General features: G+C 42.9%; 1 protein-coding gene across 1 annotated transcript in view; it reads right to left on the bottom strand.

Annotated features, from left to right (window-relative positions):
- Positions 1 to 2,613: 2,613 nt before the first annotated feature.
- BBS5 (Bardet-Biedl syndrome 5) overlaps positions 2,614 to 14,588 on the bottom strand; it is an 81,552-nt gene continuing 69,577 nt past the window's right edge. Inside the window, exons 10-12 of the mRNA XM_089660442.1 lie at positions 5,938 to 6,021; positions 4,484 to 4,507; positions 2,614 to 4,391 (exon numbers count right to left, since the gene is read on the bottom strand). Coding sequence (XP_089516568.1) covers positions 4,290 to 4,391; positions 4,484 to 4,507; positions 5,938 to 6,021 — 210 coding nt within the window. The 3' untranslated portion in view covers positions 2,614 to 4,289. The remainder of the gene's footprint in view (positions 4,392 to 4,483; positions 4,508 to 5,937; positions 6,022 to 14,588) is intronic.

Below are 14,588 nucleotides of genomic sequence, written 5' to 3'. Positions count from 1 at the left end.
GAGCTCTCTGGACCATAGACTGGAGCGATGGTTCAACTTTCAACAGGACAACAACCATAAGAACACAGCCCAAATAACATACAGGTGGCTACGGGCCAACTCTGTGAATGTCCTGGAGTGGCCCAGCCAAAGCCCAGACTTGAACCCAATTGAACATCTCTGGAGAGATCTAAAAAATGGCTGTGCACCGACGCTCCCCATCCAACCTGATGGAGCTTGAGAGGTACTGCAAAGATGAATGGGAGAAATTACCCCAAAATAGGTGTGCCAAGCTTGTAGCATCATACTCAAAACAACGTGAGGCTGTAATTGGTGCTAAAGGTGCTTCAACAAAGTATTGAGCAAAGGCTGTGAATACTTACAGTTGTGTTCAAAATAATAGCAGTCAGACATCACTAACCTGATCAATCACTGTTTTTGGTAGAAATCATATTTCTACATGGCAAATAATTTACTAGCAGGTGTAGTAGAGTAATAGAAATCCAACAGACCCAACAGTCATGACATGCATGCTGCTGATTCTGTGTAATTGAATCACTAATTGAAAGGGGCATGTTCAAAATAATAGCAGTGTGGAGTTCTATTAGTGAGGTCATTCATTCTTTGAAAAACAGGTGGCAATTACTGCCCTTATTTAAGGAAGGAAGGCAGCAAATGTTGTACATGCTGGTTACAGTGTATTTCTCTCTGAAATTCTGAGGAAAATGGGTCGTTCCAGACATTGTTCAGAAGAACAGCGTACCTTGATTAAAAAGTTGATTGGAGAGGGGAAAACATATAAAGAAGTGCAGAAAATGATAGGCGGCTCAGCTAAAATCATTGCAAATGCTTTAATGGCAACCAAAACCTAAAAGAGGTGGAAGAAAGCTAAAAACTACCATTGGAATGGATAGAAGAATAGCCAAAATGGCAAGGACTTGGCCAACAATCAGCTCCAGGAAGATCAAAGAAGGTGTAAAGTTACCTGTGAGTACTGTTACAATTAGAAGACGCCTATGTGAAGCCAAGCTATCTGCAAGAAGACCCTGCAAAGTCCCACTGTTGAAAAAAAGACATGTGCTGAAGAGGTTACAATTTGCCAAAGAGTACATTGACTGGCCTAAAGAGAAATGGCGCAACATTTTGTGGACTGATGAAAGTAAGATTGTTCTTTTTGGGTCTAATGGCCGGAGACAGTTTGTCAGATGACCCCCAAACACTGAATTCAAGCCACAGTACACTGTGAAGACAGTGAAGCATGGTTGCACAAGCATCATGATATGGGGATGTTTCTCATACTACGGTGTTGGGCCTATTTATCGCATACCAGGGATCATGGATCAGTTTGAATACATCAGAATACTTGAAGAGGTCATGCTGCCTAATGCTGAAGAGGAAATGGCCTTGAAATGGGTGTTCCAACAATACAACGACCCCAAACACACCAGTAAACGTGCAACATCTTGGTTCCAGACCAACAAGATTGACGTTATGGAGTGGCCAGCCCAATCCCCGGATCTTAATCCAATAGAAAACTTGCGGGGTGACATCAAAAATGGAGTTTCTGAGGCAAAAGACATAGAGAAGAACTGTGGAATGTAGTCCAATCATCCTGGGCTGGAATACCTGTTCACAGGTGCCAGAAGTTGGTTGACTCCATGCAACACAGATGTACAGCAGTTCTCAGAAACAGTGTTTATACAACTAAATATTCATTAAGTGATTCAAAGGAAAGCAAAATCTTCAAACATTTTTCAGTTTATATAGTGAATGTTTGCGTTTGTAAAGAAGAATACAAACACTGCTATTTTTTGAACAGTCTAATATTCACTTTTCTTCAAATTTTTTAGAGGAACAACACAAATTTGATATATTTTTCTTCATGTTTTGAATTGGAATAGAATGTGTAGTGTTTCCAATGCATTTGTGTGTATGAAATAAAAGCTATTAGAAGGATTTTGAGCTTTATTGACTTTTTTCAACACACTGCTATTATTTTGAACACAACTGTATGTACGTGTTGGTTTTTTTTTCTTTTTTTTTTTTTAATAAATTGCAAAGATTTCAAAACTAACTTCTTTCACATTGTCATTATGGGGTATTGTTTGTAGAATGGTGAGCGAAAAAAATGAATTTAATCCATTTTGGAATAAGGCTGTAACATAACAAAATGTGGCAAAAGTTAACCGCTGTGAATACTTTCTGGATGCACTGTACTTTCATGGTTGAAGTAGAAAGCCAAGTTAAAGATTAAATAACCCTTGCCATTGAGGGTATAGTCACACCAGGTGCGGTGGGATTGTGTTGGGTGGCAATTTCAGCACAGTCCCACCCCAAGACAAGGCAAAATGCTTTGTCTCCTATCTGGCCGAATCACACAACTGCATAACAGTGAGGGACATTTCAATAAAGTTTGTTTAAAAAATAGGCAAACAGTGTGATGCGCTGTGATCGATGCATTCAGGCTGTTTTCACATCGCATCGCACACCAACCACTGCCTTGTAATGCAGCGGCTGGTGTGAATAGGCGCTAAACTATTTGTACAACTTTCTTCTGCTGGATGCACCTGAAGCTCACATGAATAAGGATGAACATGCGCAAACGCACCAATACAATAATGGATAAAACCATACTGCATTTTTTCATTTATTTCTTAAAGACTGTAGAAGCAAAGATAACAAACAGAAACATATACATCACATTATCCACATACTAATTAGAAAAAAAAAAAAAAAAGTATAAATTTCCCTGCATAAAGTACAGTAAATTATACAGCATAACATTTTTGTTCTATACAAGATGCCCTCGTCTAGTATCTATAAATATAGAAAGATATTCTCTAACCGCTTCCCGACCGCCCTATAGCAGATATACTGCTACAGCGCGACACGGGTGCACAAAATCACGTATAGTACAGTGACAGCGCTTTTTTTTTTTAGCACTGATCACTGTATTGGTGTCACTGGGGATGTCAGTGACACCAAGTCAGTTCCCCCCAGTGTCTGAATGCCCGCCGCAGTCTCGATATAAGTTGCTGATCGCCGCCATTACTAGTAAATATTAAAAAAAAAGAAAAAATTCCAATATCTATATCACCATTTGTAAACGCTATAAGTATATCGCCAATTAATTTAAATGTATTGGGATTTTTTAGCAAAGGCATGTAACAGAATAGATTTTGGCTTAAATTTATAACAAAATTAGATTTTTAAAATTTTTTTACTGGACATGTTTAATAGCAAAAAGTAAAAATATTGTATTTTATTTTTAAAATTTTTTTTGTTATAGCGCAAAATATAAATATACGCACAGGCAATCAAATACCACTGCCGCGGGCTGCGAATGGTTGCGCGAGTAAGGTGCGCACACCCCCTACCCGGAGATGGAAAATCATGCATATATACGTGATTTTGTGCACCCGTACCACCCTGTAGCAGTATTTCTGCTATAGGCCGGACAGGAAACGGTTAAAAGGCTCTGTCCACTATTACTTAGGAAAATGAAAAGACAAGATTTGTGCACCTAAGTTCCCAACTTCAGCCACATTTCACAATCAAAGTGTCACTATCTCCAGATCTTTAAATTATTATACAGTACAGTAAATACAGCAGAAAAAGTGAGGCTCTTCAAAAAGTGGGGAAACTAGGAACTCCTGCACTAAGATGTAATATTGGTGTCCCCGAAAGAATTCAGCAAGCGGTTCGGACAGCCAGCATCCCCCTTGAAAGATTAGTTTGGGCTGGATTGACTTTCCATATGTATATTTGTAAAAGACAACATCATTAACCACTTGACGTCATATGACTTCCTTAGGTTTGAGTGGAGATATCTGGATGAGGCCTGCAGGTACAGGCATCATCCAGATATCTTTTTTTTTAGCCAGCGTTCAGGACATATCCCCCTAACCGTCTCTCTACACCTGGTCTGGGTGGGAAGCAGTTAAAGCACCTGTAGCCCTACAACACGTAAGAATTTAATATGCAACTACCATCTTCCACAAGGAAGTTAGTACATACACCCACCCCTCCTGTACCTCACAACTGGTCTACAAGACCGCCTTATAAATTGATCAACAGATCATGAAGCAAAGAGTTGTGGCCAGTCTTATTCTGTCACTTATAAATAGAGGAGCTGGCCACTTTAGCAGAAGACACATCTACACAAGCTTTGGAATGCTCATGGCCATAATCAAAACTAAAAAATTGTTTTTATAAAATGCACAGTGTCTCTCTCTGGAATATTACCCTAAAGAACAGTATTTTCTTCTTTGACCACTCTATCATAACTGGGCAGCTACTTTTAATGGATATCATCCCATGACATCCCATAGTCCTTGAAGAGTGAAGCCATCCTTTAGTTTTTCCACGGCAAGGCCAAGCTCTTCAGAGAACACCGGTTCACGATCTTGTTGCTGGAAATATTTACAGTACAGGGCAGAAAAGAAAGAGTCAGTTTGTTATACTACCATAGCGGTATAAATGCAGAAAATCAACATAAACCTACCTTGTTTCCATCAGCAAAATATGCCTGTAATCAAGAAAAAGTAAATCACAATGTTACATGAAAAACAAAGACTAAACTAAACAGTAAAACACACACTATGAATAAATTAAAGTACATTTGTACAATTAGCCTCTTCTGTTTTGAGCTTTTATATAATCATATAATATATAGCTTCTGTGAGTGATGGTACGAAAAAGAAGGCAGTGACTATGACAGAATAGGGATCATTAAATTATCTATATAAATTTTTTTAGTTTTGGAATAGGAAAGGACTAGATACCTCTGTGCTGTTTTTATCGCTGTCTGTTTCCCAACTAGATAGATTCTTGTGCCTCCAGAAACGCAGGCAAAAGGTCCCTGTAGCATTTTAGAAATTGCAGCCCACATGGGAACAGCAAGTGCAGTGCGGTTCCCGGGGAAGGAGCGATTTCCATTGCGTGCAGCTTGCCATTAGGATTAATGGCACCCGCACACATCCAGCACGTTTTTCTGTGCAGGTGGTTGCGGCTGCGGAAACAGGTGCAGACCCGCTGCAGGAACCATCCGCACAGATATGAACCTACCCTCAAGCTTAACTTCAGGCAAAATGATACACAGTTCAAATACATATATAATCTGTCCAATCTGTAATTCTGTACACTGACAATTCCTAAACTCTCTAAGACCTGCCTGCAGACTACAGTATTGTTAGGAAATGCTGCTTGGTCTAGCAATGGCCCCAGCTTGTAATTAGGCAAAGGAAGGAGCAACAACCCCCTGGTCTGGTCATCATTCTGTTTCTTCCTCTTCTCAAAACAAGCCTAAGAAATTGGCAATATACTGTTCTTGACTTCTGCTCTAAGGCTAACCATACACAAAAAAACTAACTGGTTCCTCCATCCACACAAACAAGGTGGATGGAGGAATAAACCCCCTTCTCCCTCTTCGGGACATTGTATTCTGACAGCAACACCCACTACTGTCAGAATACACTGATCAGTGGCTGCAACTGCTGATTATCTGAACATTTTCTGACATGTCTCTTAAATAATCAAAATCTGTCCAGTGGGGTAGGCCACACACTGATTAATATTCCTCTGATCCAGCAGGGACTGACTGCATTTTGATCAGTGTGTGGGCAACTTAAGTCTTGATCCTTCCTGAAAATTTACATTCAGTATAGAACCTCTGCTGCCAACTGAGGTTCCCTCATTAGTTTGTTGTATTTCAAGGGAATAGAGATTATTTCCACAAAGTGGCAGCTATTTTAATGTATTGTTAGTACGTTGTATATTACATTACCTTTAGTCTGAACTAAAGTGTTCACTTAAAACAGAAGTATCAAAGTGGCCAGAACTGGCATCCACAGCTTTACAGATCATGGCATCTTGTTGATATTACGTTTATCACATGACACATGGAAAGTCACCATTAACAATTAAATGTTTTCATTTTCAATGGAAATGCAGTCTTACCACAAAAGCATCTGTGTGTTCCTCAGCTTCAATTTCCACATCATCCTGAACTTGTTCTACAGTCAGCTCCTCCAGAGCTTGTGGCTGAAAAACATTAAAACAGTTTATTATACTGCAAATCAAATAACAAAATCGGAATCTTGGTTTAACAATTTATGTAATTTAAATAGATCAGTCATTTTATTTGTAACTGGATTGATAATTGTCCATCCGTTAGAAACATGAAAAGGCAGAAGTAGACAAAGCTACTGTCACATAGTTTTATAGAATGTCACAATTCTAAATAATACATTAACCCCCTGCTGTCCGCCCTACAGCAGATTTAGTGCTACAGGGCAGATATATATATAGATATATATATTGTGACAGTAGGCAGGTGAAATCACCTGGTTGCGTCCTGGATGGACGATATATTTGTCCAAGGTTCAGGCTTTATGGGGATTTGTACCACTAGAGGGAAGTGCTGAGTCCTTCAGCACTGAGGTAATGAGCCCAGCTGAAGGTAGTGGGCTCATTAAACACCTCTATAAAACCTCCCAGAGTGCTTAGGGAGTTGCTCCACCCTGGAACCAGATCTGTGCCTGAACTGTCTGGGGAGCTGACCTGTTATCTGTGTGCAGAGAGACCAAAGCCTGTGTGGCTAGCCTCCAAGTACTAGCAACTAGGTATAGCAGCAGGCTGTACCTAGTGGGTAGCTAGGGAGAAGCTGTTGTTGCAGTAAGTAGCCAAGTTGGCCAGGATTTATTTTGATGTTTCTTTTTGTTTATCCTTTTTTCTGTAAATACTGTAAATAAATTGCACCTGTTGGTTTTCACCTCCACTATTGTTGTGCTGTGCCTATTTTTTTTTGTGTTGTGCACCCATCCAGGGGGTCACACACACCCGCTGCCGAGCTAACCCTGTTACATATGGTGGAGGACGGCGGGCAGTTGTGGTAACTAAAGGCCAGCATGGAGGAGATAATCAGACAGTTGGCTCTGGCAAATGCCAATCAACAACAGGCAAATGCAAGTTTCCAGCAGAGCATTGCAGCCCAGCAGAGGGCCTTGGAACAAGCAGAGGTCCGCCATAGGGAATTGCTGGTGCAACAGGACCAGAAACACCAGCAACAAATGGAGGCTGTTTTGAAGCAGCTCCAGCAGAGGCAGCAGACTGAGGCTGATTCTGGTAAAACACCATCATTTTCTGTGGGCCGTTTATTGCCAAAAATGACGGGAGAGGATGATCCGGAGGTGTTTCTAACCACCTTTGAAAGGACTGCTGAAAGGGAAAAGTGGCCTAAAGAACAGTGGGCTGGACTGATGGCCCCATTATTAACTGGAGAGTCGCAAAAAGCTTACTATGACCTGGAGCCGGACCAAGCCAAAAACTATGATGTGCTAAAAGTGGAAATTTTGGCCCGGTTGGGTGTTACCCTCGCTGTCCGTGCTCAGCGGGTACATAATTGGACTTTTCAGCTTGGGAAACCTCCCAGGTCACAGATGTATGATCTCATTCACCTGAGCAGGAAGTGGCTGCAGCCAGAGACTTTGACCGCCCCAAAAATTGTGGAACGTGTCGTCATGGATCGGTTCCTAAGGTCTCTGCCTACTACTATTCAAAAGTGGGTCAGCCATGGAGACCCAGAAACTGCAGACAAGCTGGTGGATCTAGTGGAGAGATACTTGGCTACTGAGAACCTGACCTCCTCTTCCAGAGACTCACGGACTTTCCACCCTAAGACCAGACCATCCCCAGCGGCGGGTAAGATGACTACAAGGGGTGAGGGTGGAGAGAGTGAGAGGGTGGGAGTGTTACCCAATGTCTGGCAAGAGCGGCCAGGAAGGCCAAGGCTGCAAGAAGCGGGGAAAAAAATTGTCTGTTACCGCTGCCGGCAAGAGGGACACATTGCAGCTAATTGCCCAGTGGTGGATGAGCCTATGCAGTGTGACTTTCTGAGCAATAGACGTCAGTCGCTGTTTGCGACAGTGGTATGCACGGCCAGCCCGGGCACTGAGAAACATTTGTGCAAAATGACTGTTAATGGAAATAATATTGTGGGGTTGCTAGATTCAGGTAGCCTGGTAACCTTGATAAGAGAGGAGATGGTCACTACAAAGGTCTCTGGGCATAAAAAGGTGGCGGTGATTTGTGTGCATGGGGACACTAGGGAGTATCCCGTGGCTACTGTGTTTTTTGAGACCCCCAAAGGTAACCTGTCTCATCAGGTAGGATTGGTACCTCATTTACCACATGATGCCATTGTGGGGAGGGATTTTCCAAAATTCTGGGAACTCTGGGATTGTTCTGACCCCCCCACTGTCTCCCCTGCAGACAAGGAAGGTGAATCCCAGAAAGCGTCTGAGTGTGGTGAGGTCTCTCCTAAGTTCCCCTTGTCGGTACTAGCTGGGGAGACCCAAGGAACTGAGGAGGAGCCCGCCTCCTCAGATGAAAATCTGCCGGTTGTGGAGTTCTCGGACTTAGAGGTGCATAGGGAAAATTTTGCAACCGAACAGCTGAAAGACCCCACACTGATAAAAGCCCGGGAAAATGTAGTAAAAGTAGATGGTCAACTAGTGAGTCCTGAGAAAACTGCTGCTTATCCATACTTCCTTGTGGAAAGGGACCTACTCTATCGAGTTGCTCAAGGGGCAGAAGAAACCATTGAGCAACTGGTGGTGCCCAGACCTTACAGGAAGTTGGTGTTGGAGTTGGCCCATGGACACATCCTTGGGGGTCATTTGGGGGCGGAGAAAACACGGGAAAGAGTACTGCAGCGGTTCTATTGGCCTGGGGTCATTAAGGAGGTGAAAAATTACTGTTCCTCTTGCCCTGTGTGTCAGAAGTCGGCCCCTATGCCCCATTTCCGTAGTCCACTGGTACCTCTTCCCATCATTGAGGTCCCCTTTGAAAGGATTGCCATGGATTTGGTAGGTCCGCTGGTGAAATCCGCTAGGGGGCATCAGTACCTGTTGGTCATACTCGACTATGCCACCCGCTATCCAGAAGCAATTCCACTCCGAAATACCTCTGCCAAGACAATAGCTAAGGAGCTATTCCTCGTTTTCAGCCGAGTGGGTATTTCAAAGGAACTGCTGACGGATCAGGGAACCCCCTTTATGTCCCGGGTGATGAAAGAGCTGTGCAAACTGTTCAAGGTCAAACAGTTGCGCACCTCTGTGTATCATCCCCAAACTGACGGGTTGGTGGAAAGGTTCAACAAAACCCTGAAACAAATGCTAAGGAAGGTGGTAGATAAGGATGGAAAGGGTTGGGATTATTTAGTACCCTATTTGATGTTTGCCATCCGGGAGGTACCCCAGTCCTCCACAGGGTTTTCACCATTTGAGTTGCTCTATGGGAGACACCCAAGGGGGCTGTTAGATATTGCCAAGGAAACTTGGGAAAGTGAGAGTTCTCCCCATCGGAGTGTGATTGAGCACGTCGCCCAAATGCAAGATAGAATTGCCCAGGTCATGCCTATCGTAAAGGAACATTTGTCCCAAGCACAGTTAGCGCAGCAGAGGGTGTACAATCGGGGGGCCCGGACCAGGTCATTTGCTGAAGGAGATAGAGTGCTAGTGCTAATCCCTACGGTTGAAAGCAAATTCCTGGCCAAATGGCATGGCCCCTACGAGGTGATTGAGAAAGTGAGTGAAGTGAATTACAGGGTCAGACAACCAGGAAGGCAGAAACCGGAGCAGATCTACCACATTAATCTGCTAAAGGCCTGGAGGGACAGGGAATCCCTAGTTGCTGAGGGTTTGTCACCAGCGCCATCTAACTGCTTGGTTCCGGAGGTTGGAATAGCAGTCACGCTGTCTACAGTTCAAAAACAGGAGGCTAAAGAGTTTGTGCTCCGCAACACAGATGTTTTTTCTGAGCTGCCGGGACAAACCTCGGGGGTGGAGCATGACATTATCACCCCACCGGGTGAAAGAGTAAAACTGAAACCCTATAGAATCCCAGAGGCTCGACGGGAGGCAATACGTGGGGAAGTACAGAGAATGCTAGATTTGGGGGTGATAGAGGAGTCCCAAAGTGACTGGTCCAGCCCCATAGTGTTGGTGCCCAAACCAGATGGGAGCTGGCGATTTTGTAACGACTTTCGACAGTTGAATAAAGTTACAAAATTTTACACCTACCCCATGCCAAGGATAGATGAACTAATCGACCGACTGGGAGCAGCCCGGTACATGACAACGCTAGACTTGACAAAAGGTTATTGGCAAATTCCCCTAGCTAAGTCGGCAAAGGAGAAGACTGCATTTGTAACCCCAGAAGGGTCATTCCAGTATAAAAGAATGCCGTTCGGGTTACAGAATGCACCGGCCACCTTTCAGCGAAAAATGGATCAGATTCTTCGTCCCCATCAGAAGTATGCTGCAGCGTACTTGGACGATGTGATTATCCATAGCGCAGACTGGGCCTCACATTTGCCAAAAGTTCAGGCTGTGCTAGACTCAATATGGAAAGCTGGGTTTACGGCCAACCCAAAGAAGTGTACGATTGGACAGGAGGAGGCCAGGTACCTGGGGTACACTATTGGGAGAGGGGTAATAAAACCTCAGATAAACAAAGTGGAAGCAATACAGAATTGGCCACGCCCAAATAACAAAAAGCAGGTACGGGCTTTTCTAGGAATTGCTGGCTACTATCGGCGATTCATTCCCCATTTTGCTTCTATGGCAGTACCCCTAACCAACCTGACAAAAGGGAAGGAGCCTGTCATGGTTAAGTGGTCCCCTGATGCTGAAGCAGCCTTCCAGTCTTTAAAAAGGGCCTTATGTAGCCAGCCAGTCCTATACTCCCCAGACTTCTCAAAAGACTTTGTGGTCCAGACGGATGCATCCAATGTTGGCTTAGGAGCAGTGCTGTCCCAGGTTTGGCAGGGGGAGGAGCACCCGGTAATCTATCTCAGCCGAAAGCTAAAGTCTCACGAGGAAAATTACGCCACGATTGAGAAGGAGTGTTTAGCGGTGAAGTGGGCCCTAGATTCCCTTCGGTACTATCTGCTGGGCAGACATTTTGACCTGATCACAGATCACGCTCCCTTGAAATGGATGGCTCAAAATAAGGAGACCAATAGAAGGGTAAATAGGTGGTTTCTGGCCCTACAGGAATTTACCTTCACGGTGAAGCATCGCCCTGGTGTTCAGATGGGAAATGTGGATGCTTTATCCCGGGTACATGCCTGCCTGGCTACTGGTGTTACAACCCCAAGGTTGAAACAAGAGGGGGGGTATGTGACAGTAGGCAGGTGAAATCACCTGGTTGCGTCCTGGATGGACGATATATTTGTCCAAGGTTCAGGCTTTATGGGGATTTGTACCAATAGAGGGAAGTGCTGAGTCCTTCAGCACTGAGGTAATGAGCCCAGCTGAAGGTAGTGGGCTCATTAAACACCTCTATAAAACCTCCCAGAGTGCTTAGGGAGTTGCTCCACCCTGGAACCAGATCTGTGCCTGAACTGTCTGGGGAGCTGACCTGTTATCTGTGTGCAGAGAGACCAAAGCCTGTGTGGCTAGCCTCCAAGTACTAGCAACTAGGTATAGCAGCAGGCTGTACCTAGTGGGTAGCTAGGGAGAAGCTGTTGTTGCAGTAAGTAGCCAAGTTGGCCAGGATTTATTTTGATGTTTCTTTTTGTTTATCCTTTTTTCTGTAAATACTGTAAATAAATTGCACCTGTTGGTTTTCACCTCCACTATTGTTGTGCTGTGCCTATTTTTTTTTGTGTTGTGCACCCATCCAGGGGGTCACACACACCCGCTGCTGAGCTAACCCTGTTACAATATATATAGATATCTATCTATCTATCTATACACACATACACACACACACGTGATTTTGCTCTTCCACTGTGGGGGGCGCATGCGTGCAGCCGAAGCGGAAGCAGCAGAGGACGATCAACAGGTGCTAGGCAATGGATGAGCGTGGACACCCGTTGATCAGCGAGGAGAGTGACAGGACACAGCTCTGCCTATGTAAACAAGGCAGAGCTGTGTTCTCTCACCGGCAATGTGCTGGATTGTCTGTTCCCTGCAGAGCAGGGAATGCAATCTATCACATCAAAGAGTAAAAACAGCACATAACACACAGTAAAACACAGGTTAGGCACATATTTCACCCTTTGATTGCCCTAGATGTTAACCTCTTCACAGCCAGTGTCATTGAATACAGTGACAGTGTAAACAGTTATTTTTAGCACTGACCACTGTATTACTGTCAGACTGTCCGCCGCGATATCGCAGTCTCTGTGGAGAAAAAAATTATATAAATTTCATTTATGGACAGCGTTGCATGCAATTGCCAGCTAGCCCTTTTGCAGCCAGAACAATTTTTGCATTTTTTGCACAAGTTTAAAAAATTATTTCACCTATAACTGAAATACCATGTTTGGACTGGTTGACTCTAAACAAACAGTGTAACATATCTGTTCTGGAACAAACATGAGTGACACTAATCCAATCTTTTCTAACATCTATATATATTCTTGAAAGGACCTTTAAAATGATTCATAGTACAGAAATGTGCTTCTGTGCCAACAGTTTTACAGAATACACATAAGCCATCTCGGAGCGTAGAGGACAAGGATTGGGACAACTTACAGCAACTCTGTTGCTAAAACAAAATTCCCTCTTTAAAAGGGTCCCCTGCAAAAAATAAAGTATATACACAGTATCTCTTTCGCTGATGTAATGAACTGTAATTACCAAAGATTCTTCAGAATCCAACACTTTAGGGTGCCAGCTTTCTCCCACCAATGTTAATACTGTGCCCTGCAGTGATCAAGTGACTGGAAGGAGGAACCGCATAGCGCAGCAAAGGGCCAAAAAATGTAAACTCTTGAAAGTGGCAGATTCTAAATAATCTTTCGGTGGCTATTTATTTTCATTACAGTGACATTCAGTGGTGTGGGCAAAGGAATAGGTATTTACTGACTCTTTACAGGCATCCCTTTTATTAACAGTTTTTAGTCACTTGAAGCTGAGCATTAATGTAAAATATACATTTTGAAAACCATGCTTAGTTTCTGCTGGCATGCAGCTTACAGATGAAACTTAATCTGCTTATATATAAAATTGAGCCTGCGCAATGGACTATAATTAATATATAGAGAAACTGGCTGCTACTAGCAATACCACAAGTGTATATACAAACAAATGTGTAAATACAAGTACAGGCGTACCTTGGCTTACGAATTTAATTCGTTCTGCAGGACTTTTCGTATAGCGAACAATTCGTAAACCGAAACGCCGTTTCTCATAGGAATGCATTGAAAACCAATTAATCTGTTCCTGAGGTCAGAAAAAAGTGAACGCTACTAAAATACCACATGAGTTATTTTATAAAGTCATGTGGTATTTTAGTAGTGTAGTGACAACCATGTGTTAATGTTTCAGCTGTCAGCAGAGTTCCCCACTGACAGCTGAATGTGTGAAAAAATTGTGAAAAAAGACAGGACACGGTCTTTGACAAGTCCTTTATTAAAAGAAAAAACTAAAATAATGTCCCCCGCAGTGGATTCAACGTCAATCACGATGCCCGCCACCGCTGCCGACTCGCAAAAAAAAGAATTTAAAAAAAAAAAAAAAAGGCTCCGCTTCTGACGATGGCTTCCAGCCATCTGTCTGCTCTGGTGGTTTGACAGTTCTTAAATAGGTAAGGGGCGGGGCCACCCAGCGACATCACCCAAGTGACCCTGTCCCATGTGGGGTAGAGTGTTTCACATTGGGACTTTAATTATTTGGATGTGGAAAGTGGTGCACTGGGACTTTAAAATTTGTATTAAGTGCACTAGATTTATGTATATTAATATTAATATGTTTGACTGATATTGGTTTAATTTGGGAGCATTGATGTTCATGATTTTTTTTTTGCACATTACTTCACTAATATAGCACAGGCTTAAAGCATTGGTCTAAGCACACGATATATAAGAATGTCATATTTCCCCCTGTCATAGGGATACACGGAGGGGTACACTTTAAGTTTTTATGTTATATAAAGGTCACATTTATTTGGGGGCCACCATCACGAATGGAGTGTGGCACACTTAATCTCTATTGGCAGCGCCGCATTTATTTATATTTTGAATCTGTTTATTTTTTGTCATCCCTAATTCCCTCTTTACACCATCATCATGCTGACTAATAGCTTCAATAAACGTTTTCATCTTTAATTACAGTGGATATAAAAAATTCTACACACCCCTGTTAAAATGTCAGGCTTCTGTGATGTACAAAAATGAAAAAATAAATAATTTCAGAACTTTTTTCACCTTTAATGTAACCTATAAACTGTACAACTCAGTTGAACAACAAACTGAAATCTTTTAGGTGGAGGGAAGTAAAAATAAAAACTGAAATAATATGGTTGCATAAGTGTGCACACCCTTAAACTAATACTTTGTTGAAGCACCTTTTGATTTTATTCCAGCACTCAGTCTTTTTGGGTAAGAGTCGAGCAGCATGGCACATCTTGACTTGGCAATATTTGCCCACTCTTCCTTGCAAAAATACTCCAAATCTGTCAGATTGTGAGGGCATCTCCTGTGCACAGCCCTCCTCAGATCACCCCACAGAATTTTGATCGGATTCAGGTTTGCTGGGCCATTCCAAAACTGTAATCTTCTTCTGGTGAAGCCATTCCTTTGTTGATTTGGATGTATG

The sequence above is a fragment of the Staurois parvus genome, unplaced genomic scaffold, assembly GCF_062004578.1.
Source record: "Staurois parvus isolate SC_StPar_1 unplaced genomic scaffold, SC_StPar_1.0 ptg000031l, whole genome shotgun sequence".
NCBI classification, from domain to species: Eukaryota; Metazoa; Chordata; class Amphibia; order Anura; family Ranidae; genus Staurois; species Staurois parvus.
This window is presented reverse-complemented; position numbering and strand designations above follow the sequence as displayed.